At 41.1% G+C, this 25,349-nt stretch overlaps 1 protein-coding gene across 2 annotated transcripts in view; it reads left to right on the plus strand.

Annotated features, from left to right (window-relative positions):
- Window positions 1–25,349, plus strand: part of Wdr7 (WD repeat domain 7) — a 272,657-nt gene that overhangs the window by 242,327 nt on the left and 4,981 nt on the right. For both annotated transcript variants that reach the window (XM_029471767.1, XM_021150163.2), the window contains one exon: window positions 19,807–19,911. In XM_029471767.1, the coding sequence (XP_029327627.1) occupies window positions 19,807–19,911 (105 nt within the window). The remainder of the gene's footprint in view (window positions 1–19,806; window positions 19,912–25,349) is intronic.

The raw sequence follows: 25,349 nt of genomic DNA on the forward strand, positions 1-25,349 counted from the left end.
CATAGTGGATCATGTGTCCTTCTTACCAGTTGGAACATCTTCTGGATATATGCCCAGGAGAGGTATTGCTGGATCTTCCTGTAGTACTATGTCCAATTTTCTGAGAAAGTGCCAAACTGATTTCCAGAGTGGTTGTACCAGCTTGCAATCCCACCAACAATGGAGGAGTGTCCCTCTTTCTCCACATCCTCGCCAGCATCTGCTGTCACCTGAATTTTTGATCTTAGCCATTCTGACTGGTGTGAGGTGGAATCTCAGGGTTGTTTTGAGTTGCATTTCCCTGATGATTAAGGATGTTGAACATTTTTTCAGGTGCTTCTCAGCCCTTTGGTATTCCTCAGTTGAGAATTCTTTGTTTAGCTTTGTATCCCATTTTTAATGGGGTTATTTCAATTTCTGGAGTCCAGCTTCTTGAGTTCTTTGTATATATTGGATATTAGTCCCCTCTGTTGATCTTAGGGCTTTAAAGATTTACTTCCAATCAGTGTGGGAAAAGCAAGAAGGTAGGTCCAGGTAGAGAAAGTATGATTAATCATAAGAAAGTAATCATGACTGACATTTTCAGTTCTGTTCTGTTGTATATAATTGGAAACTTTCTGTAATGGTTTTGAAGTATAAATCTATAAATACTAAATTAACAGAAATATTGATACTATAATGTATATTATATAATATAAATAATATGTCATAATACTTATGCAGTAAAATTGGCTTCTGCTTGGTTTTCTGCTTTTACCTGCTAGCTGTTCCAGCCTCACCTCAAGCCAGACTGACTGGCTTAGTTTTGTTTGCTCAAAGCTGTTAGTCAGCTTCTCTCTGTGTCCTTAGCCCTTTCTTTGTTCATGATATTCCCTTCTTTGCTTCTCTCGACCTCTCATCCTCTGTGTCACATTTTTAGTTTAATGAACTAACTGTTCGTATCTGTTGATAAACCCAAGGGTAGCTTAGGTCTTCATAGTTTCCAGCTGCACTGCCACTGGGTGCTGTGTGAACTCTGGTTCCACTCACTATTACAGTTCTGCTCGACTTGCTTGCCTCCTGCTCTCCTGGCCAGAACCTAGGCACATGCCTTCCCAGGTCCTGCACAGAGAATGGAGAGTGTCCTCCCTCCCACAGTAGGGAAAAAGTGAGCATATGAGGTCAAATGATCTTGAAGGGGAGTGACCATTGAAATTAGACTAGAGCATGCCAACACACACACACACACACACACAAATGTCAAGGTGGCGTGAAAGAGACTAAAACTTTAGAGTGCACTAACTTAGAAGTACACCAAACAAAATGAGCTTTGGATCCCACGGCCTTGTGGGAAGTCTGTGGAGTCTCATAGGACGGGGGTGGGGAGGGTCAGTCTTTGCTACGCTTTAGTAACTTGCTCTCATTTGAAATGGCTCACTGGTGAGACAGAGAGTGGTAGTTAAAGTGAAAATACCAGAACCCTGATTCTAAATGGCGTCCAGCGATCTCGTGAGAGGCATGAGAACCATCGGGAGAGCAGGCACCACACTCACAGTTAAGTTTCTTATTATGGCTTCGTGTTAGGACAATTCATATCTTCAAATTTTTGTTATAGACACATTTTTCCAATATTTAACATTGTGGGTTTTTTATTAACACATTTATCAGTTAATGTGGTGTGTCTGTGGCACATGTGAAATAAGTTGAAGGAAGCAAAGTCACTGGGCGTGGGTGAAGAGCAGCTCTCCTGATAGACTAATCAGTTGACCTCCTAAGTAGTGGGGAAGCCTGCTGAGTTATTCTAGAATAGCCAGACTGCTTATGTAAATTCTGATGGGCTCAAGGAAGCATATCTGACACCCAGGGACTTGGTATCCAGAAATCAAAGGTCTGCTGAAGTTCCTACCTAGTAGCTTTTTTTATTTAGATAAACAAAACAAAACAAAAAAAAGCACTTTGGGCTAGATGTGGTTGCCCATACATTTAATCCCACCAGAGGCAGGCAAAGCTCTGAGTTCAAAGGCAGCCTGGTCTACCTAAAGAATTCTGGGTTAGCAGAGCAATAAAATGAGACCATGTCTCAAAAACAAGCTAACACACACATAACAAGCCGGACAAACTCATCAATTTAGGTTTGGGGTTTTTTTTTTACCATTTATTTTTCTTGGGAATAAAACCACTTGCTATCTATCATGAGACCAGGCTGCCTGAGAAACAGGAAACTGCTGACCATGCTGAAGCCAAATCACTGAGGACTGAGATTTGAAATTGGCATCTCGTCTGGGGGAAAAGCTCTTAAAAAATTGAATTTGTATCAAAAAGAAATGCAGAAGTGTATCTAATTTACCCAGGTCTCCCCGGATAGGCTGCTTGAGCTCTTAGCTCTGGGGACGCTCCTGTGTTAGCAGAGCACTTTCACTCAGACAGTCTGAAGGGACTTCTGTCTAAGCAAGGGGGTGCGTGTCTCTTTTTCCTGTTCATGCTGATTTATAGGAAACCCTTTCACAGAATGGTATTTTCCTGTAAAGTGAGCAGTCGTCCCCCTGGGATGCTCTTTACATTACTGGATACATATTCTACAAGAATCAGGCAGATATATTGTTGTCAGTGTATGATAAGCTCTTGGGGACTCAGACTCTTCCTAGCGGGTACGACACACATTTTCTGTTGTTGGTTAAAAGAGAACAATTATGATTATTGCCCCATTACTGTTTAAGGGCACATTTGCATTTGTGTTTGTTAACTAACTGAAAACTCACAGAGTTCCAGCAACCCTGAGCCCCTTCTTTTTAACGTTCTGTTGATTTTTAGGTCATTTTGCATGATTTATCATCCCAAGAATAAGAGTTTGTTCTCTTTTTGTGATTTTACTCCTAAAGTTTCCCCCGAATGACTAAATCTTAAACTCTTGTGACCCCTGACAAAATAGGTTTGAGCAATTTTAAGCAATTCATTAGTCTAAATTAAGCAAAATTGTGTAAGCATAATTTAGTAGCCCTGTGCTTATTAAGCCTTTCAACCCCTTGCAGTGACTGCCTGTGAGCTGTGAATCGCAGAAACCACCACAGAAAGAAAAAAGTCCCGAGGCCTGCCTTAGTCTTCTGATCCCCCTGCTAGAATAGCTTCTCTTTATTTAGCAGCTACAAAGTTTCAAACTTCAGGTGGCTAGTGGCTGGGGTTACCAAACTCACCATACTAGATAGTGCCAGCAATGTATTAATGCAGGAGGGTGCCAGCAGTCTCTTAATATATTCAACAAGTGTTTTGATAAAGGGTGCTGCATTTCTTAAATGAAATAAATTCTCAACATGTAATTTAAATTGGTAAAGCAACACCATACTTTTACACAGTCATCACATATTTATTATGTTAGAATAGTTTGAGCTGGAATGTAAACAACAACCTTACCTTAAAAGGTCAGACTTTGGTACAAAGCGAAGTGTATTAAGTTCTAGAAAATGGTGGCTGGTGTCCTCAGCTAGAAGTCATGCTAGTGATACATCGTCTAAGTATCAAAGTATGATAAGCTGTGCTGACTAGTCAGAGGTGCTCCGTGGCCCTTTTCAGAGGTGCTCCGTGGCACTTTGGAAGACAAGCTGGGCTCTGTCCTCCAGGGATGGGGGGGAGTAGCTTGTTTGGAACTTGTGAAAATCAAACAAACAAACCAACCAACTTAACCAAGCTGAGAGAATCCTCCCAGTACTCATAAGAATGTCCCGTATTTACTTGGAGCTCTCTTTGACACTTTGATTTGTCTTTAGAGCCCAACTTTTTGATTTTTTTGAGAAAGGGTTTCTATGTGTAGCCCTGGCTGTCCTGGAACTCATTCTGTAGACCAGGCTGGCCTCGAACTCAGAAATCGGCCTGCCTCTGCCTCCCGAGTGCTGGGATTAAAGGTGTGTGCCACAACTGCCAGGCAGATGCCAACAGATTTTAAGAATCAATTAGTTCCTTCTAATATAAGCAGATAAGCAAGCAGCTGCAGACAGCACTGGATCTGACGTGGTTGTAGCAGGAGCTAAGAGTTGAGGAGGAGGTCAGCCTTCTCTTGCCAGTTTCTTTGTCCTCTTTGATACTGTGCCCTCCGACTAAATGATAAATTGATGGGTGCATGTTCGTGTCTTCCTGCTAATCTGAGGGAGCGATGGAGAAGTACCTTGTTGTGTCCCTCCGTATCCTCTATGGAGGGTGACACAGTCAAGCAGTGCACTCAAGTCAAGGGCACATTTGGGCACCTTGACTTTCCTAGGGTGCTGCCACCTCTCCACGTGCAATCTCACAGGGCAGTTGAGGGTATTATTTGGTTTGGTTTTTAATGACTTCTATTTAGTAGAATTAAGTCAGAAGCCTGCTCCCTCCCCAAGGTGTGAAAGTGGAAATGCAACTGCTGGTATCCAGGGAAGAGTTTAAATGCCCTGTCAGCTGACAGCCATAGCTTCTACTATGCTGTCTTTCCTGGCACCTCCTATGTGGAATTCCTTTAAGGAAAGATGACTTGGCAGAACGGAATCCTTTTCAGCCAGTTAGGCATCTAAGGGTGCATACAGTGCCTAGGAAACTCTTTTGTCAAGAATAAAAACATAAAAATTACAAAACATTATTTGCATATACATCTTTCTTTTTTTTTTTTTTTTTTGGTTTTTCGAGACAGGGTTTCTCTGTGTAGCCCTGGATGTCCTGGCACTCACTTTGTAGACCAGGCTGGCCTCGAACTCTGAAATCCGCCTGCCTCTGCCTCCCGAGTGCTGGGATTAAAGAAGGAATAGTATTTTGTGGACGTGAATGTTACTTTAGTGGCCATTTTAACAGGGAAATAAATGAGAATCTTCTGTTTCTAAATTAAGACTGTCTTTAAAAATTTAGAAATATTGAAAATTTGAAACATTATAGGCCTTATTTTTTTTTATTGTTTCAAGTTCTTGGTAGTATAGTACAGCACTTAATAACTGGAGAAAGTAAGATTGTAGCAACATTTCCTAACTAGCAGTATACATTTTGTGTCATATAGAATCCATCTCATGCTTTCCGGTGTCTGAAGCTCTCCTCTTGCATAAGTCATCTCTAAGAAGATTCATAAGACCTTATTTTAAGAAACATAACATTTATAGAAAATTTTAGTAAAACAATATTCTTAACTTGATTTGAAACTTCATAGCAAATGATAGCAAGTCCCACATCTTTTAAGGGCCATAGAATCTAGCTGGTTGGGTGGTGGTGGTTGTTGTTGTTGTTGTTGTTGTTGTTGTTGTTTTTCTGTACAGGAGAAGAAACCCAGTGAAGGCTTTAGAATTGCAAGGAAGATGTTTTTAATTGAAAAATGTATTAAAATAACTCTTAGGTAGAGTTACTAGAGCTCAATATTTTACTTAATAAGTAAAACTAGGAGACAATGTATCTAAAATAGTAATAATGGATTATGAGTTAAAGTAGCTTTGAAAGAAAGAAGCCTACAGGGCCCTCCAGCTGCTCATCCTGAGGTGATGCAAATTAATGAGAAAGGAAGGAAAGCTGTCTGCTAACTGCCATGGGCTTGGCCTGTGTTAACTGAGCTGTCAAGACATTGAACAATGGCTAAGAAAAATGGCTCAGGAAAAAGAAAATGATGGCCAGAAAATAGTGATGATGAAGATGATGATGATGAAGGTGATGATGGTGGCGGTGGTAGTGGTGGTGATGGTGATTGATGATGGTGGTGACGGTGATGATGATGATGATGAGGAGGAGGAGGAGGAGGATGTAGAACCAGGCAGGACAACTTCCTAGGGAAAGTTTTCTTTGCATTGGCGGTCTAGAAGAGAAGGCAATCAAGGAATGATACAACCATGACTAATTACAAAATCTTATACAGTAAGCAACTAATGCCAGAGGCCTAGAAAGAAGGATGGCAGGTAAAGGAGAAGACTGAAGATACAGACTGGCGAGATGGCTCAGTGACTAAGCACTGCCGCTGTGCAAGCCTGAGGATGTGAGTTCTAATCTCCAGCACCCACGTCAGAAACTGGCATGGCTTTAATCCTAAACTGTGACAGGAGGAGACCAGAAGGTCTCCACCAGCCTTATTCTACATTGAATAAGAAACCTTGTCTCAAGGAAACAAGGCAGAAGTGACAATGTGCATATATGTACATGTACACAGACAGACAGACAGACAGGCAGGCAGGCAGGTAGGCAGGCAGGCAGACAGAAGAAACAAAAGTGCAGATGCCGTTTAGGGAGAAGCTAGAACTGCCTGGAGCCTTCCTAAGTGAGTAGGCCATGCTGTGACTGTGCTAAATAAGGCAGTACTGAAGGGGTTCTGCCTTGTTTTGACCCCTGTGAGCTGCTCTATACCCCCATTGGCAGAAACCATCTATACAGTAGGTGTCTCTCTGACTGTGACAAGTTCCTGTGCTCTCGTCTCACAGAAGCACTGTAGCTAGACATGAGCAAACCCTAGTCCGGTAACCAGAAGCAGTAGTGGGAGACAAACTCAGGGAGGCTTAAAGAGGATGTCCTTAAACTAAAATCCTTGTTTATAATAAGTATATAATTTGTTCTTCTCTGAAAGGTCTTTACAGATTTATTAGTATTTGCATTTAATATTTTTTTGTTTTGTTTTCTGAGACAGGGTTTCTCTGTATAGCCCTGCCTGTCCTGGAACTTACTTTGTAGACCAGGCTGGCCTCGAACTCAGAAATCCACCTGCCTCTGCCTCCCGAGTGCTGGGATTAAAGGAGTGCGTCACCACACCCGGCTTGGTGTATTTGCATTTAATTAACCAGAATTACATTTATATTTTTAAAGACTGCTGTAAAACAGATCTAATTCAGTGACCAAGGGGAAGAAAGGGCTCAATAAGTAATAATGTTGCATTTTCATATCTGTTTCACCAATCTTGTAGTATCTCATTTGATATTTTTCTTAATAAGGAAGGTATTGATTTCAAATGATGGAAAGATCCTGTTTTTATTCTTCTATTGAATATTCATTTTTATTTTCAGGTCCTGCTCTTGGATGTTACATTAGTTAAAACTAACGCCATACTTTTCTGTGGGCAGATTGGCATCTCCTCCCTGTACTGCTCGCTTTGCTTTTTGGTGACTTTGCAATCTTTGTTAGAGGATTGGTTTGTTGAGAATCAGAAAGATCACATAGCTGTACTTCACCAAATCACAAGGGTGCAGAAATGAAAAAGACCCTTCTAAAACTAGCAGTGCATTGTAGGTCCAAGCTGTGTGCGTTCAGGGTTTTCTTGAGGTTTGGTTGCTCTGGAAAGTGTCCCGAGGCTTCCTTCAGAGAGAAGTTTTACGGTTCATCCCGTGCTGTTTATGGTCACTATGTTGTTTATTTAGTATAAAAATAAATTTCTCATCTCTCATACATAGAAGTTTGAACTTACAGTTTCTAGAATTTGTTTAAATACATTCTCTCTTTTTTTTTTTTTGGTTGAATATAAATGCAAGCAGACAATAAGAAATAATTTTATATAGAGAGCTAGAAAATGAAAAGGCTAAGACTCTTCTAGCCAGGCAATCCTGAATCAATAGACAGGATTATAAATTGAGCAAATATGTATGGCTTATTGGAAAGGAAGCACTGTCCCTTGTGACATGCGCAGATCTACTACAGAGTGATAGACTACGGTTCTAGGAAAGGCGCATTTGGAGCCGATTTACAGGAAAGGCTTCCTGGCTGAGTTGGTAGGTTGTGGTTAAGGTTCCCCAAGGGACATGGTGGGAGCAGTATCCACTGAGGCCTGATGAACCTAGAAAATGCATTCCACAAAGCAGTCTTTTAGCCTCTCGCTCTAAGTGGCCAGCCTTCTGAGTCCATTTCTCACAACTTCCAGGCAGTAGCAATACAAGTGTCACATCACACAATTTATTCTTTTCTGATATATTTTCCTGTTCATACATATGTGTAACTGCTTTCACAGGGTATTACAATGTGCTGTGCTCAGTGACTGGTTATGGAGCTATAGTAGGATGAATAATAGCAATGCATTCGTGTTTGTCATCACCCTAGGCAGGAGTGTGTGTGTGTGTGTGTGTGTGTGTGTGTGTGTGTGTGTGTGTGTATGCACGTGCCTATGTTCATGTGTTCCTGTGGCCATGTGTATGGCTATGAGAAGGGCTGGATTATTGAACTAAGCATGTGTACATCCATCTGTGAACCTATATTTCAATCTGTTCCCTTGCTGATAAGTGATACAAAACTTGTACCTACAAATCCCAGATGTGCATTGACTGGAAAGGTGGGCTTATTTATATCAAAGCAGAATTTCATAAAGACACCAAATACAGACAGCGGTGATCATAGGCGCAGTTTTCATGTCTGGAGTTTATTTTTCTACCCTTTGGTGGAAAGGATTTTAGCATTTTTGTGATGACTTCCCAGCTTTGTAATAATGTACTGTGCACTGAGTTATCTCAAGCCAGCACTAGAAATTGGTGGGTCAGAAATTAAACTATGATTTTCATTCATTCATATATATATATATATATATATATATATATATATGTATACACATACATACATACACATATACATATATATACATGTACATATATATGTGTGTATATATATACATATATATGTGTGTGTGTGTATGTATGTGTGTATATCGAGAGAGAGAGAGAGAGAGAGANANANACANACACACACACACACACACACACACACACACACATTATACAATTAAGTTGTCAAAGCCCAGCACCTAGTACAGGCTGTCGTTTTTAGGTTCAGACTTCAGCTGAATATTCTTTCTAAAGCACCCAAGCTGTTCTACAGTGTGTATCTAAAGCAAAGTTATTTAACTGAGTGAATGGAGTGCTCCAAATCATAAACAAAATATACTCGGCTTCTGAAACATTTCTTTCCACTGTGGCCCTAGACTAGGAAGGCGAGGTAACCTGTTGGCTGCCTCGTGTCCTGACCTGGTGCTCCAAGTGCACAACAAACACTTGGAAAATGCTCTGTAACACTTGGGTGGCTGCAGCTGTCATCTCATTTTTTTCTGGATTAAGCTTGGTCAAGAAAGAAACTGCCTCATTTTCTACTTGTCATTTGCCCAGGAAGTGAAAGCAAATCGTAATGAGGGAGTCACAGCAGGAGGGCCCCTAACAAATGAGAGACACATACTGACTGGCAGCCGGCATGTCATTTCAGTGATAAATGTATTTTATACACCGAGGTCAAAGTCACTCACTATTGTCCTAGGATTACTGACGCCCAAAGTGGAAGCACAGTTCACATTCTAAACAGTTCCTACAATCAGTGCCAGGAGCCTCACTTTTAAAACGTCAGCCATTATCTTATTTGTGTAAGTAAAATATACATTTTTACTACAACTTTATCTTTCCACTGTTTAGATCTGCTGAGACATCACGTAAATGGTAAATACTGATGAGACACTGGTGAGGGACCGTGTGCAAACTGACTAAAGTAGTCAGAGACGAAAACTCGAGCACTGCCAGGCTTCAGGAACTAGCCATTCTATCATTTTTCTTTCTTCAATACTTAAAATTTGTGAAGAATTTTTATAAGCAGAATTCCAAAGGGAAGCCATTTCGTGTTAAGACTAGTATGTGTTTGACTTTGGTTGTTGTTATTGTTGTTTTGGTTTTATTTTGTTGTTCTTGGTGGTGGTGGTGGTAGTGTGTGTGTGTGTGTGTGTGTGTGTGTGTGTGTGTGTGTGTGTGTGTGCTGAGAATGAAGCCCATCATTTTATGCTTCCTAAGAATGTGCTATACCCCTGAGCAGTATACCTGTGCCAAAACTTCAATGTTTGAAATAAGGTGTATATTAAAATATAGAAAATAACATTTTATGCTTTTCCCCTATATCCTTAAAAAGCATTCTTATATTTTTAGTATATTTGCTAACACTCTAGTATTTACTCTATAAGTACTTAGTGAGAAGATCAAGTTATTTATGTTTTATTTAAAAATGAGTTGTGTCTTCACAAATACCAATATCTAGGACCAGGTTATGGGGCCTGGGTGGATGGATTACTTGGTAAAAGTGTTATGATCTGAGTTCAGCTTCTCGGCCTGCGAGGTGCACTCCTTATAACCCCAGGGACAGGGAAGCAGAGACAAGGGGTTGCTGGCTGGCCAGTGTCCTCAACCAGTGCATACCAGTGCACTGAGAGGGCATGTCTCAGAAAATAAGGAGAAAAGGGAAGGCACCCAGTGTCAACTTAAAACCTACACAGAGACAGACAGACAGACAGACAGACAGACAGACAGACAGGTAAGCACATGAACACAGACATGCATACACACAAAATACCTAAGTAAACTGTGTCGATCATGTCTTTTTTTTTTTTTAATCTCCAACAGCAAAAATTTTAAGACTCAATGTAGTATTAAGTGAGTTTATTTTGGTGCCTAAGTCATCTGGAGATCATGACGGCTTAGATAACACAGCATCTTCTGTGAAGCGTTTTATAGACATTGTCTTCATTGGGTTAAAGAACACTTCTCTCTAGGAGGGTTCACCACACATACTCAGCCAGCAGTCCCAAGCCCTTCCTGCTGCCTTCAATCTGCTTAGCCCCTGAACTACAAATCCTAGCCATTCCAGAGGCTTCATAGATACCACCCTCCCAAGGATGACTTACACCCTCTGATGGCATGTTCTTTCTGTCTTGCTCTCCCTCTGTGTACTCCAGTATGTTCATATTCTTGTTCTCTCTGTGTCTGTCTGTCTGTCTGTCTTTCTCTCTCTCTCACTGTCTCTGTCTCTGTCTCTCTGTCTCTCTGTCTCTGTCTCTGTCTCTGTCTCTCTCTCTCTCTCTCTCTCTCTCTCTCTCTCACACACACACACACACACACACACAATTTATAACCAGAAAATTACCAAGGTTTCCTATGTACCCTTACAGTAATCCCATAGTTTAATACCTACCCTAAGTAGGTAAAAGAGTCTCCCTGGTTTAGGCTTAGAATTTAGGGCAAAGCAAATGTCTAGCAAAGTAGAACAATTAATCTTATTCTTTTGTTTTGTTTTGTTTTGTTTTCTGTTTTTCGAGACAGGGTTTCTCTGTGTAGCCCTGGCTGTACTGGAGCTCACTCTGTAGACCAAGCTGGCCTTGAACTCAGAAATCCACCTGCCTCTGCCTCCCAAGTGCTGGGATTAAAGGCGTGCGCCACCACCACTTGGCATCTTATTCTTTTCTAAACATGCCATACAGTCTCCCGCCACACATATGTAACACAGGCTTTCCAAGAACATGCTACACCCTTGAGCAATACACCTGTGCCAAGACTTCTGTGTTTGAAATAAGGTGTATATTAAAATATAGAAAATAACATTTTATGCTTTTTTATTGAGACATCCCTTGTATATCTAGAAATGTTAAGTTTCTGGTTCCTACAGCAGATACTTAGGTTCCTATTGTCTGACATGGCATTGGAAATGTTTTCCTTCGTTGAAACTGTTCAATGTAGAGCTTAGGGAAGTGAACTGGTACTGTAAATCCTCAAATATTAAGGATTCTGTAGGCTTGTTCTCTCTGTGTCTGTCTGTCTGTCTGACTCTCTCTCTCTCTCTGTCTGTCTATGTCTATAGGCTTCTAGAAGCTGGCCTAGAAATCTTATTACTGTCTACACCACTGTTTCAATGGACTGTAATATACTACATAAAAAAACTTCTCCAGTATATGATAATAAGTAAATGATCAAGTTGTGTGTATGAGGACATTGAGTGACTGTATATTCAGAAATGCAAACAAAATATAAGAGCTTGTATTTAGCATAAGTTAAGCAAGTATATCCCCATATTTAACAGAAGGCTGTATATATTTCCTTTTGAAAAAATTCCCCTTTAAAATACCATATACCCTTTATTATTTCACAAAGGTGACTAATGTCATAATTTTTGTCAACTTGACACACAACTAGGCATACCCTAGGAGAGGGAATCTCATTTGACCAATTGCCTCTATCACATTACCCTGTAGACTTGTCTTTCTTGATTGTTGATTGATAGGGCCTGGGGCAGTTCAATGTGGGTGGTGTCATCTCTGGGCAGGTGGGCCAGGGCTGTAGGAGGAGAGTAGCTGAGCAAGTCATAGGGAGCAGCCAATAGCAGCATTTCTCCATAAGGAGCAAGCCAATTGCAGCATTTCTCCATAAGGAGCTAGCCAATAGCAGCATTTCTCCCTAAGGAGCAGCCAATAGCAGCATTTCTCCCTAAGGAGCAAGCCAATAGCAGCATTTCTCCCTAAGGAACAAGCCAATAGCAGCATTTCTCCATGCTGTCTGCTTTAGTTTCTAGACCCAGGTTCCTACCTTGAGTTCCTGTCTTCCTTTCCCTCATGATACACATGAAAGCCACTAAACCCTTTCTTTTCCAAATTGCTTTTCATCATTGTGGAAACCAAACCAGAACAACTAGTCTCTATCCCAAGCCATAAAAACAACTAAATATCCGCTATTAAATGATGTCTCCATTGCTCCTGTTACAAGGCGAAGCATGGTTTGGGGGAAACAAACCATGCCTCATAGAATGTTAAACTTACTATTGGAATACTTAGAGTCACCTGACAACTCTGATTTTTGGAACAAATGCACTGTTTAAAAGTTGGCAGAGAGAACTTCAAAATTGCTCATTCTAGAAAAAAAATCTGGTAAGTTTTGTGATTTTATGGACATGCTAACGCAGTCTGGAAGATGGGCCAGAGAAATGGTTAGTAAGCAGGTAAAGGCGGTTTTGCCGCACCAGCCTGGAGCCTGAATGTCCCTAGAACTCATGCTAAAGGTTAGATGGTGAGCCCAGTATGGTGACACACATCATTAATCCTAGTGTTTCGGAGGGAGAGTCAGGCAGAGTTTTGTGAGTTTGAGGCCAGCCTGGTCTACATAGCAAGTTCCAGGACAGCCTGAACTATATAGAGAGAACATGTCTTTAAAAACAAGCAAAACACGTCAAAGGAAAGAACCAACTCCACATATGTGTCCTCTGACCTTCTCACATGCTCCATGCATCCCCCTCCCCTCCCACACATCATATACAGACACAAGCAATGATAATAAATGCAAAGTCTTAAAAGTAAGTCTGAGAGGGCCTATCCACTGACTCATGGTAGTTCCTTAAAGAGATGAGATTTAAAGATTTTTTTACAAGTACTTCTAAAAAAATAGTTGGGAGTAGAAGTTATTTTTAGTGTGTTAGTGTGTGTGTGTGTGTGTGTGTGTGTGTGTGTGTGTGTGTGTGGTGTTTCCATAGGCAGGTGTAGTGACAATTGCCTATAATTGAAGCACCCAGGAGGCTGAGGCAAAGATTCCAAGTTCAGCACCAACCCACAGGAAACCCAGTCTAGAGGAAGCTCGGATGTCTCGCTGTCTTACAGACATGTGGGAACACACAGGGTCTGCAGGCCAGGCAACAGCAATCAGTGAAGCAGCCCCTATCCTGGATGCAACTGTGGGAGTTTAAACCTCTAAGAGCTGCTTTGGCTTCTTCACTGGGCAGGGTGGAGGAAGACTGGGCTGGCTCACAGACACAGCAGCCCCTGGAGGATGATGGTTCTTCCTCATTAATCAGTAGCCCTCCTCTACAGTCCTCAGTGCCTGCGGTTTTTCATGGGCCCATTTAGTTGTGTGTCTTGTACAGGCAAAGAAAGGAAGCAGTTCTTAAGAAAAGAATGATGATAAAATTCATAGCCTGTCTCTTTCTCGCTAGATACACAAAATGTCAGACAAAACAGAAGAATGGAAAGGTAAGCTCTCTAGTCTTGAAGAGAGCCCAGTCATTCTTGTTGGCTCAGTTCCTTCCCACACGCTAGGCACATAAGCCCCTTGGTGAAGTTACAGTGATCTGAAACAGACTTGAGGGTTGAGAAATGGGTATGTTTTAACAACCTCTTTATCTTCTTTCCAGAGGAGGCCGAGGTGGTACTTTCTGATTATATATTATATTATATTATATTATATTATATTATATTATATTATATATACGCCAAGTCTGGAATGAGGGTCAACCTGTACGGCATCCTCCTAATAGGATGCACTGGAACCAATCAGTGAACTGAATTATTCCCTATCACTAATTGAAACAAATAGACATTTGAGGAGAAGACAAGTATATTTGGTATCATTTGAGTATCTTAATGGGTGTAGACTTAGGATAAATACAATAAAGGGATCTACCATAAGTTTTATTATAAGATAGAAGCTAAGTAAATGGACTCTATTCCTTTAAAAAACACCATAGCCCTTTTGTCCATTTGCAGTTACTAACAGTAATTTATATGTCATTTGGGGATAAACTAACTGACATTGATGAATTAAATAGTGTTTCAATATCTACATACTGATAATTCTTATGACATAAGCAATATAGCCTTTTGATTTTCTCTGTAGGGCATAATATTCCACTGGCTTAGAAATAGTGAAGACACTGTAAATGTTTATGCTTTCACCTGCATAATGAGCCACTACCAGTAACTTTAGGTTTTAGTTTTGCTCCTCGTTAGGCAATATGATTGCATTAAAGATAGGAAAATTTAAACATACATGTCTCCTACATGACCTGTATTTAAGAACATTAAATACACCTTCCTCTATAGTTAATCTCAGTAATAGGATGTTTAATTCACTTTCCATTGAAGCAAATTTTTTTGAGAAATCTATGGGGAATGCTGATTAAATATACAGTATATTGCTAGAAGACAGCAGCATATCCAGTGTCCTGTATTGATTCTAGCTTATGATTCCATGAATTGATGAAACTTAGAGCAGAGCAAAATTGGTCATTGTGATCGTTAGTGAAAGAATCTGCACATTAAAGTGAAGAACCAGATATGTATGCACATATGCAAAGAGAGCCAAGTTCACCTCAATTTGCGTTCCTAGTTAGAAGCTTTCCTGGTTTCTAATGGTACAGCTTTTCTGTTTTTAGGATTATACTTGGAAAGTCTTTAGATTATTATGCATTTACTATTGTGAAATGTAATAACCATACATAACTGACAAAGCTCAAGATTAAGATAAAATTAGAAATATAAGTCTGTCTGTAAAAATAGGCCTTATTGCTGAAAAATTTTAAAAGATGTCCTATTGGCAACTTCATAAGGCCCTGAGAGTGCTTGCACAGGGAGGCTTGAGCAGGCTCCACGCAGTGGTTAAGTCCACCCGAGCCTTGTGACTGGCCATAGTCAGATGAGCCACTGTTGCTGGTGTTATGGTGTAAGCCTTGTAGGCAGCCACAGTGAGCTGATCCTCTGTTTAATGGATTTAAGGTTAATGTCTACCCCAGTGGCTTGCCGAGCCTATCTTCTCCTCGAACAGATAGATGACGCAAATAGCTGCTGAAATTTTCCTTACTTGATTGTTTGGAAAAAAAAAAAAAAGAACAGGGAATATTTTTTCCTTGGATATTACTCCATCTTAACTTTTGAACTCATCTGAAATGGCTGTGTTTAAATGAGCTTTTTCCTTGACCAGCAAGGAAGACTGCCTGTCTTTGTTTCCTCTCTGCTATGTATGTCTTTGTTTCTCCTTGCCAGCCTGCCATGAAATTTGTGACTTCCTGTGTTGGGATCCTGGAAAGACATGCACATCCTATCCTGAGCTCTTTCCCGTTCTGATTTGTCTGCTATAAGTATGAATATGTAAAACAAAAAACAAAAAACACTACACAGAGTGACCAGAGCTTGACCCACCGTGGCCTTCATGGTCATAATTAAATGGGATTAGTACCAAGAAAGTGCCCATGTTGCTAGTTCTTGCCTTTCTAGGATGCTGGGCTTGCACTGTGGGCACTCCTGAGTACTATGGCCATCTCCAATCTATCTCTTGCTTCCATAGACCAGTGGACACTTTGTTCAGGCATCCCCCATGTTTGTGCGTATGAAACATGAGGTGCACACTTGTCCTCTGTTTGTTGCAGTGCATTCTGGGGGAAGGTGCCCCTGTGGAAGGCATAACTGGGTCTTCTGTGGACATGGGTAGCCACTGGGAACAGAGCTCCCAGCATCCTCAAATTACATCTGCCTTATTATTCCAGATTCAGCTATGTTCCTCCCAAGGTAGATACTTCTTTCTCAGTCTCCAAGACTGGTGCTGTGGCATGTAGGCTGTGCTCTATCTGTCTGTCTGTCTGTTTGTCCATCCATCCATCTATCTATCATCTACCAACCAGTCATCTATCTACTTTTTGAAAATACATGGTCAATTCTTTGTAAATCTTTTGCATACTTATGATAACAAATTTTTACCCACTTTCATAAATTTTTCTAACTTTGCTAAAAGAAGCCAAATGTTTTGTTTGAGTCTCAACCACATAGATGAGAACAGAACTATGGTGAGAGGAATGGGTAGAAAATATTTATTGCTAGATACAATATGAATAAGCACTGCTCGCTATTAATCTTGTCCCTTAGATTGCTTTCTTTCAGTAGGCAATGGGTTGGACCATGTAGTATTCTGTCTTCTGACTGGGATACTTGCAGAATTTCTTATTCCTCCTAGAACTTCAAAGGAGACTGTTTTCTTCATCTCTTCTCTATCTTTTCAGTACACCAATACCTTTGGGGGGAAAACACACATGACAATACATTGATGCCCATTTGTACATAAAAAGGCAGCCAGCCTACCTTCAGACACCTGTTGTTTTGAAAATGACTTTTAGCATCTATCATCTGAGGCTGGGTTTGCTGCCTCACAAGGCACTTGTAAGTTCTGTGGGATCCTCCACATCTGGGTGTCTAATGCAGTGTGGGGGCTGGGTTTAAAGTGATGTCTGCACCAGTCCTCAACTCCAGAGAATCTGAACAAAAGACAAGGGCAACATTTCATTATAATGGAGGCCAAAGCACCTCCCAGGCTGAGGCTGATGACCTCAGCAGCTGTAACACACTGTGGATTGCCCTGCTCCCGTCAGATTGCCTCATCCACAAGAGACCTGTGTGTCAGCCGCAGCTGTGCTCCTGGACCTTCTGTAGTCTCTTTGGAGGCATCTCTGTGGGAAACCCAGCAGCATCATATCACATGCATGTATGCGTGTATGTGCACACGTGTGTGTGCCTGTGTGTGTGTGCGTGCATGCACATGCACACTTGCATTTGTGGGCTGCTTACATATGTTCTCTTTCACCTGCTGTAAAAGATAATCCTACTTAGTTCAAAACAGACGTCAAAGAAATATATATTCAAACTTGGTATATATCTAGACTTCAAACCACTTAGCTGAAAGCAGGCCGAAGATGAGCAGAATCTGTATGCAGTATTTATTACTAGACACAAGCTGAGCATAAATTTAGTTCTGAGCTTCCTGACAGTAAAAGAAATGCCATTGGATTATATAATGACTATTACACCATAAAAAGGAATGTGTCTAGAAGCAAACTATTTTCCTGACTGCCTCACCCCCTCCCCCAAAAAATATTGCCAGAAAGAACTTTTATGGCATCTGTTAGAGAAGCCATGTCTCCTCGAGTGGAGGTGTCCTTCATGTAGATGTTCTGGACACCGGTCTCTAGAACATGACAATGTAAAGTGAACTGGCCAGACGTGTCCTGTATGGGGCACTTGTGGGCCTGGTGTCTAGTTTCCTGTTTTTAGCAGGGATGACTTTCCCAGGAAATTATGCTACCTGGCTGTTAGATGTCACATCCTGTGGGTGCCTGGCTTAAAGTCCACTTGTGGCTAATTGAGGCAGGATGCTAATCTGAAGCAGGTAATGCCTTCTGTGTGAATGTTGAGAGTCATGACCCAGGGTGTGCTTGCTCAACCCCCACTCAGCTGGACATTGAGGCTTTTGAGAAGGGCACATGGACCCACTGCTCTATTAGCATGCATGTTGCCAGCACCATGGATAGCTCCCACTCATATTTAATAACGGCAGTCCGGGGTCCCTTTTTAACTAATCTATGATGGATGCCTAGTGATCCTGATTTGAGCATAAACCATTCTAGACTTTTAGGGGAGGCGCCATTTTAAAATTGTGTTAAGTAATTAAGTTCTGTGATTGTTAACATTTGTATTGTCATTCCTAGGTAAACAAGAAAAAAGTGTCAATCATGTTTGCTGAGTTTATTATGTGCTAAGAATTGTGAAGGTTACAATCTGTGTATTAGTTCGTTTAATTGTCACAGAACTCTCTGATAAACATACAATCACTGTCCATATCATCATCCCTATACTATAGATATTGATACACTGAGGTTAAATAATGTGACCCTGGTTCCACAGTGAGTAAGAAGTGAGCCAAATGCAAACCAGGGCAGGCTGACTCAGTTCCCATATCCCAGGCTGCCTGAAGCCCAGCCCGGTATTACCAGAATAACAGCCTTTCTTGAGTACCTTGACCATCAAATCAAATGACAGGAAAAAAGCCTGCAAAGACCATTAAGAAATTGCTTGGCTCGTGTCTTTCTGTCCTCCCTGGTCTTTCTCACTTGAACGTTCAGATATGAATCCTATATAATTTCTTATAGAAATTAACAGCATGTATGACCCAAATGACATCACAAGTCTGTGCCCACTGAGATTCATTCCCTGCTCCACTATAGACAAAGAGAAGGCCCTGGGCATTAGCTAGCATAGTGAAGGTATGGTGTTTAAGAGTTGAATGTGGCTAGCTTACACTATTATTCTAATTTCCTTAGCATGCAGCATCTTGTATAAATACTAACCTCATATCAGATGAGTGTGTTTTTTATTGGTAAGGACCTTTTATACACCTTCCTTTTTTATTATTCATGGTTAAATCAATGATAGCTATTGGCACAAGTTCAAGATTGTCCCTGTTAACATGATTTATCTGTGCTCATACCTCCAATGCACACATGTACATATGCGTACTAATTGTAGCTGTATACAGTTAAGCTCGGTGTTATTGGTGTCAAATTAAGGATAAACATGAAAATTGTGTAATTATTAAGGACTTGAAATTAGCCTTTCCCTTGTTTCAGAGCAAGGAGATTACAATACAGTTTTGCCTGGCTTTCACTTCAGATAAGCAGTTTCTGGGTAATTTTTGGTGATTGTTTTTTATTAGTCAGGGTTCACGAGAGGAACAGGACAGACAGGATGAATCTGTCTCTACATGAAAGGGATTGATTAGAGTGGCTTACAGGCTGTGATCCGGCTAGTTCAACAATGGCTGTCTACCAATGGAAGGTTCAAGAATCCAGTAGTTGTTCAGTCCACACCGTTGGATTTGTCAGCTGGTCTTCAATATACACCAAATCGCCACCCCACCTCCAAAATAGGCTCTAATACCAGTGAAGGAATGGGCTTGTGAGCCAGAGCATGTAGCCAAAGAGAGCACGCTTCCTTTCTCCATGTCCTCTTCATAGGCTGCCAGCAGAAGGTGTGGTCCAGGTTACAAGTGAATCTTCCCAGATCAAAAGATCTGTATTAAAGGTGTGTCTTCCCACCCCAAAGATCTAGACTAGGAACTAGTCCTCCCACTTAAAAGATTTAATTAAAGAAACAACAAAAACCCTCACAAGTGTACCCAGGCATTTGGTTTTTAGTTAATTCCAGAAGTCGTCAAGTTTACAACCAAGAGTAGGCTACCACACCTTTCTCATTGGTTGCAAAATTACACTGTTTAATGTGAAAAAATGAAAAGTCTGGTTTGTCCACTAATATGCACTTGCTCTTTGGACTAATGTGCGTTCAAACTGGAAGACAGACCCACTCCTAGAACCAAGATTAATGCCATTACGTAAATGAAGAAGTTTTTCACTGTTTTTCATTTTTATAAACCTGATTTTATAACTAAAGAATGTTGCAGTTTACAGTGTCCTGTGTCTGTGATATCACCTATTCAACATTGAGTATGTCCACAGAATTCCTTGTAAGAGTCCCATGGAATGCATGTCACTGATGGCCCATGAATTTCATTTTAGACAATCCATGGACACAAGGGACCAATCACAGCAGTGTCCTTTGCTCCTGATGGCCGTTACCTTGCCACCTACTCGAACACCGACAGCCACATTTCCTTCTGGCAGGTAAGCCAGTCTTAAATATGTCCTGCTTCCTGTGCTTTGGTGGGAAAGTCTTCGTGTTGGGCCTGTCTACCAGCCTTCCTTCCACCCTTACACAAATGTTGAGTGTTCAGTTGCTGATTATGTGCTCAGCACTAACTTGCAGGGTGCTGAGAACATGGTCAGCAACTGGCTGGGAAGGAGCACCTGCTGTTCTGTCGCAGGGCTCCATGCTAAGGGAAACACAGGTAAGATGCAAGCAATTATAATACAGAGAGTCTGAGAATGCGGTGGTAGGAAGCCTTCCAAAGCAAAGGACGCCTGGTGGAGCCATGAGCATTGGAGGAAGAACATGGTGAGGCCCAGGTAGATACGATTCCAGGGGAAGCTGCACTCAAGCCTGGAGTTTCTAACAAGCTCCTTGGATCTGCTCATTATCTTATTTTGTGCATGTCCCCTTGTCTCCATTTTGTCTTTGCCTTATGTTTTGGTTTGAGTGTTAAGTTGTTTGTTTAGTTTTGGCTGTTTTGTTTTGTTTAAAATGTTCTCCCTTATAACCCAGGCTGGTCTCAAACTCAGTATCCTCCTACCTCCATCTCATAAGTGCTGGGATTATAGGCATGCCCTACCAGGCTGGTACTCACATAACATGCATAATGCCTAAACTATCCAAGACATTAAAAAAAAAAAACTTGAATATCTTTATCTGGTACTTCATGGAATACATGTGAGAATATATATATTTACATTGATTTAAACTAAATGATAATTTTGAGCAACTAATTTTTATAGTAGACTATTTCATACTAAATGTTTAATTACTACCATCTCCTCTTCCTTTTTTAAACTCTCTTTAGTTCTGACAGTTAGAAAAATATTAACAAGACACCCTCCCCACCAGGGGTTACTCTAAAATTTTATTGACACCTACATCTTTTGGAGGATGCAAATGCCCTGCATACCTTTAAAAGCTGAGAAGTAAAATTAAAGTTTTGACAAGGTTTTAGCACAACTTGATGATGGTTTAAAAACAAAATCAATAGCTAATAAAATGTAAAGCAAATACAATAAACTGTTTAATTAACAACACCCTACTGAAATGTGACACCTTCAAATCTGTCAGAGCCTTTTTCTCCTTTTTAATCTCATTTAGCCTTCCAGGATATTTTCTCATTATCCCTTTTTCTAGACTGTGTCTCCAGTACCTTAATTAACTCATATTAAACTCCATCTATCAGAGATATCCCCCAGTCTTCACTCTGAACAACCACAGGACCAGCATGTCTCCTGTGAGCCCCACAAGTCCATTAGTATCCACAGATGGGCTCAGAGCATGGGTCCCTCTGAGAGCATCAGTCCCTCTGAGAGCATGGGTCCCTCTGAGAGCATGGGTCCCTCTGAGAGCATGGCCAATTGTGTTTTCTTCCCACTCACATCCAGCACAGCAGCCACTGTTGCACCACCTGTACTTTCATACACATTTCCCTTTAGGTCCTATTTTTCTGGAGTCTTAAATGTGTGTTTGCACATTGCCTATGTGTCTGGGTGCTACTTTCTGACCCACACTGCAGAGTTCTCAAGGGGACTAGGTTAGTGAGGTAACCCAATCACAAAAGGAGTCATTAGATATGCACTCGCTGATAAGTGGATATTAGCCCAGAAACATAGAACACCCAAGATACAATTTGCAAAACACAAGAAAATCAAGAAGAGGGAAGACCAATGCATGGATACTTCATACCTCCTTAGAACAAGGAACAAAATAACCATGAAAGGAGTTACAGAGACAAAGTTTGGAGCTAAGACGAAAAGGATGGACTATCCAGAGACTACCCCACCCGGGGATCCATCCCATAATCAGCCACCAAACCCAGACACTATTGCATATGCCAGAAAGATTTTGATGAAGGGACCCTGTTATAGCTGACTTATATGAGCCTATGCCAGTGCCTGGCAAATACAGAAATGGATGCTCACAGTCATCTATAAGATGGAACACAGGGCCCCCGATGGAGGAGCTAGAGAAAACACCCAAGGAGCTGAAGGGGTCTGCAACCCTATAGGTGGAACAACAATATGAACTAACCAGTATCCCCAGAGCTCGTGTCTCTAGCTGCATGTGTAGCAGAAGATGGCCTAGTCGGCCATCACTGGGAATAGAGGCCCCTTGGTATTGCAAACTTTATATGCCCCAGTATGGGGGAATGCCAGGGCCAAGAAGCAGGAGTGGGTGGGTAGGGGAGCAGGGCGGGGGCGGGGGAGGAATATCGGGAACTTTCGGGATAGCATTTGAAATGTATATAAAGAAAATATCTATTAAAAAAATGGACAAGCCAAGCCTTTTTTTTGGTCAACCTTTGTTCAGCTAGGAAAGTACAATGTTATAGAAAAGATAAATACAATTTGACAGCTTTTCGCAGTTTGTTGAGTTTGTTGAATAGTAAGCTTTTGCCTTATCCTTGTCTATATTATTACGGTTCTATTTGAATACATTTATTCATTGTTTTCTCAAAACATTCTCCACTCCCATCCAGATTCTATACCCACACATGGTGTCCATTCTTATTTTAGAAGCCAAGATCATATACAAGATGGTGCAGTCTTGATTTCCCATCTAGTCCCTCTCTGCCGGCTTGCTGACATGTCTGGCTTTTCTCCAGAATGCCTGAGCCTGTGAACGTGGCTCCACAAGACCCCCTGCTCCAAAGGCTGCTTGGTGCCATCTGCACTAGACAGCTCAGCCACTTCCAAGACCTTCGTCCCTCTGACAGCACCCGAGCTTAAGGTGCAGTCACGTCCTGTGCTGCTCCAAGGTTAAATGGAGGGCATGCAAACACGTCATTCTGGCTGTCCAAGAAAATAGCCCAGCTCTTCAGAATGGTAGTGGCATTTTTGTTTGTTTGTTTGTTCTGTTTTATTAACGAGAGTCTACAGTGCAGTGGGGAAATCTCCTGCTGCTGCACTGATGTACACCCATGTCGCTCAGGTCTAATGCTATCTGAAAAGACTTCTGATCATTCCAGGAAGTGAACTATAATATATTTTGAAAAGTTAATGAAGTCTTATTAATACAAAGCCTTACTAAAACTATCAGCTATAAAAATCTTTGCTGAGAAATGAGTGTTAATGAGGAATGTTGGTTGGGTAATTACTCAAGTGAGACTCAGTAAAAGGTTTGCAGCATTACTTACTGTGGGGAAGGCATTAAAATATTCTCTTGTTTTGATTAATTGTATCTATGTGTGTTTCTCTGTTCAGAAAACAATCTTCACATAAGTAGTGATGCATGTGTCTGAAGGAAAGGGAGAAGCCAGTGTTGGCTTTTAGTCCATTTATATAATTAGCTGTTAGATAGCATAGTCTGGCAGCCACACACCATATTGCTACAATTTGAATATTTCACTTCAGTGCATCTGTTTGATATAACAGCTAGGAAAGTTTGCAAATGGAAAACATCCTTAACTTTCTCCAGAAATTACCAATACCACCTAACAAATAAATACTGTACTTCAAATTTGTTAATTACATAGATACTGATTTCTTTTAATTTCCTTCATCATCCAGTGGAGTGGTACTCAACCACTTAAAGCCAGGGATGTAAATTTGTAGTCGTAGCATGAAGATTGCCTTAACATGTTGTTGAATGGAAAAGCAAATGGTGAAACTACTTCTTAATGTGATCTCTGTGTGTGTTATGTGTGCATACAGTATGTATAAGTGCAGGCTATTTGAATGTGCATGTGGTATGTGTGTGTAGCACTGCATACAGTGTACATATAAGTGCAGGGTGCATGCTTGAGAGTACATATGACATGTCAACACATGGTGCACATGAATACATAGTGTGTGAGTGTGTATATATATGATTGTGTTACAGTTTGCATATGTATGCCAGGTGCGTGAGTGTTCATGTATGTGTGCAGTGTATGGGTGAGTGTTAGCAAGGTCCAAAAGCTGTCTACCAAAATGCTGGCAGTTGTTGTCACAAGAAAGTAAGATTTGGGGAGGTTTTCTTTTTTTATGTTTTTATACTTTTATTTAAAATTTTATAATATTTATGATTTTTGTAATAAGGAAAAATGCTTAATATTGATAAATTTTGTAATTCCATGTAACTTTCACTCAAAGTTTTACGTTTCCTTGAGTTTATCATAGTTTATAGCTAGACATCAACCAATAAAATAATAATAAAAACAACAATAACAACAATAATAATAATAATAATGACGAGCAGAATGGTTCGTTGTCTCATTGAGAATTAACTCTGATCCTGGAAACCAAGAGCAGGCCTCCTCTGAAGGGTTGTAGGGAAAGGTTAGAAGTGAAATCCATTCCTGTGTTGAAGGACATCTGGGTTCTTTGCAGCTTCTGGCTATTATAAATAAGGATGCTATGAACATAGTGGAGCATGTGTCCTTGTTATAGGTTGGAGCACCTTTTGGGTATATGCGGAGGGGTAATATAGCTGAGTTCTCAGGTATGGAGTACTACTCACCTATTAAAAACAATGACTTCATGAAATTCTTAGGCAGATGGATAGAACTAGAAAATATCATCCTGAGTGAGGTAACCCAATCACAAAAGAACACACATGGTATGCACTCACTGATAAGCCCCAGAAGCTCAGAATACCCAAGATACAATTCACAGACCACATGAAGCTCAAGAAGAAGAAAGACCAAAGTGTGGGTGCTTTGGTCCTTCTTGGAAGGGGGAAAAATACTCATAGGAGGAAATACAGAGACAAAGTGTGGACCAGAGACTGAAGGAAAGGCCATCCAGAGACTGCCCCACTTGGGAATCCATCCCATATACAGTTACCAAACCCAGACACTATTGTGGATGCCAAGAAGTGCTTGCTGACAGGAACCTGATCCTGTCTCCTAAGAGATTTGGCCAGAGCTTGACAAGTGCAGAAGTAGATGCTGGTAACCAATCATTGAACTGAGCACAGGGTCCCCAATGGAGGAGCTAGAGAAAGGACCCATGAAGCTGAAGGAGCTTGCAGCCCCATAGGAAGAACAACAATATCAACCAACCAGATCCCCCATAGCTCCCAGGGACTAAACCACCAACCAAAGAGTACACATGGAGGGACCCATGGCTCCAGCTGCATATGTAGCAGAGGATGGCATTGTCAGACATCAGTGGGAAGAGAGGCCCTTGGTCTTGTGAAGGCTTGTTGCCCCAGTGTAGGGAAATGACAGAGCAGGAAAGTGGGAGTGGGTGGATGGGTGGGGGAACACCCTCATAGAAGCAGGGGAAGGAGGAGTGGGATAGGGGGTTTCTGGGGTGGGGGGATTAGGAAAGGGAATAACATTTGAAATGTAAATAAATAAAATATCCAATTTAAAAAACATAATATATATTGAGCTCATAGGTCTTCATCTCTCCACCTCTAACAAGCAGTGTATGCCTTTGAGAACTCGGCACTCCCTGGTCTAAGATGGAAGGCTTTCTGA

This window comes from Mus caroli, chromosome 18 (genome assembly GCF_900094665.2).
Source record: "Mus caroli chromosome 18, CAROLI_EIJ_v1.1, whole genome shotgun sequence".
NCBI classification, from domain to species: domain Eukaryota; kingdom Metazoa; phylum Chordata; class Mammalia; order Rodentia; family Muridae; genus Mus; species Mus caroli.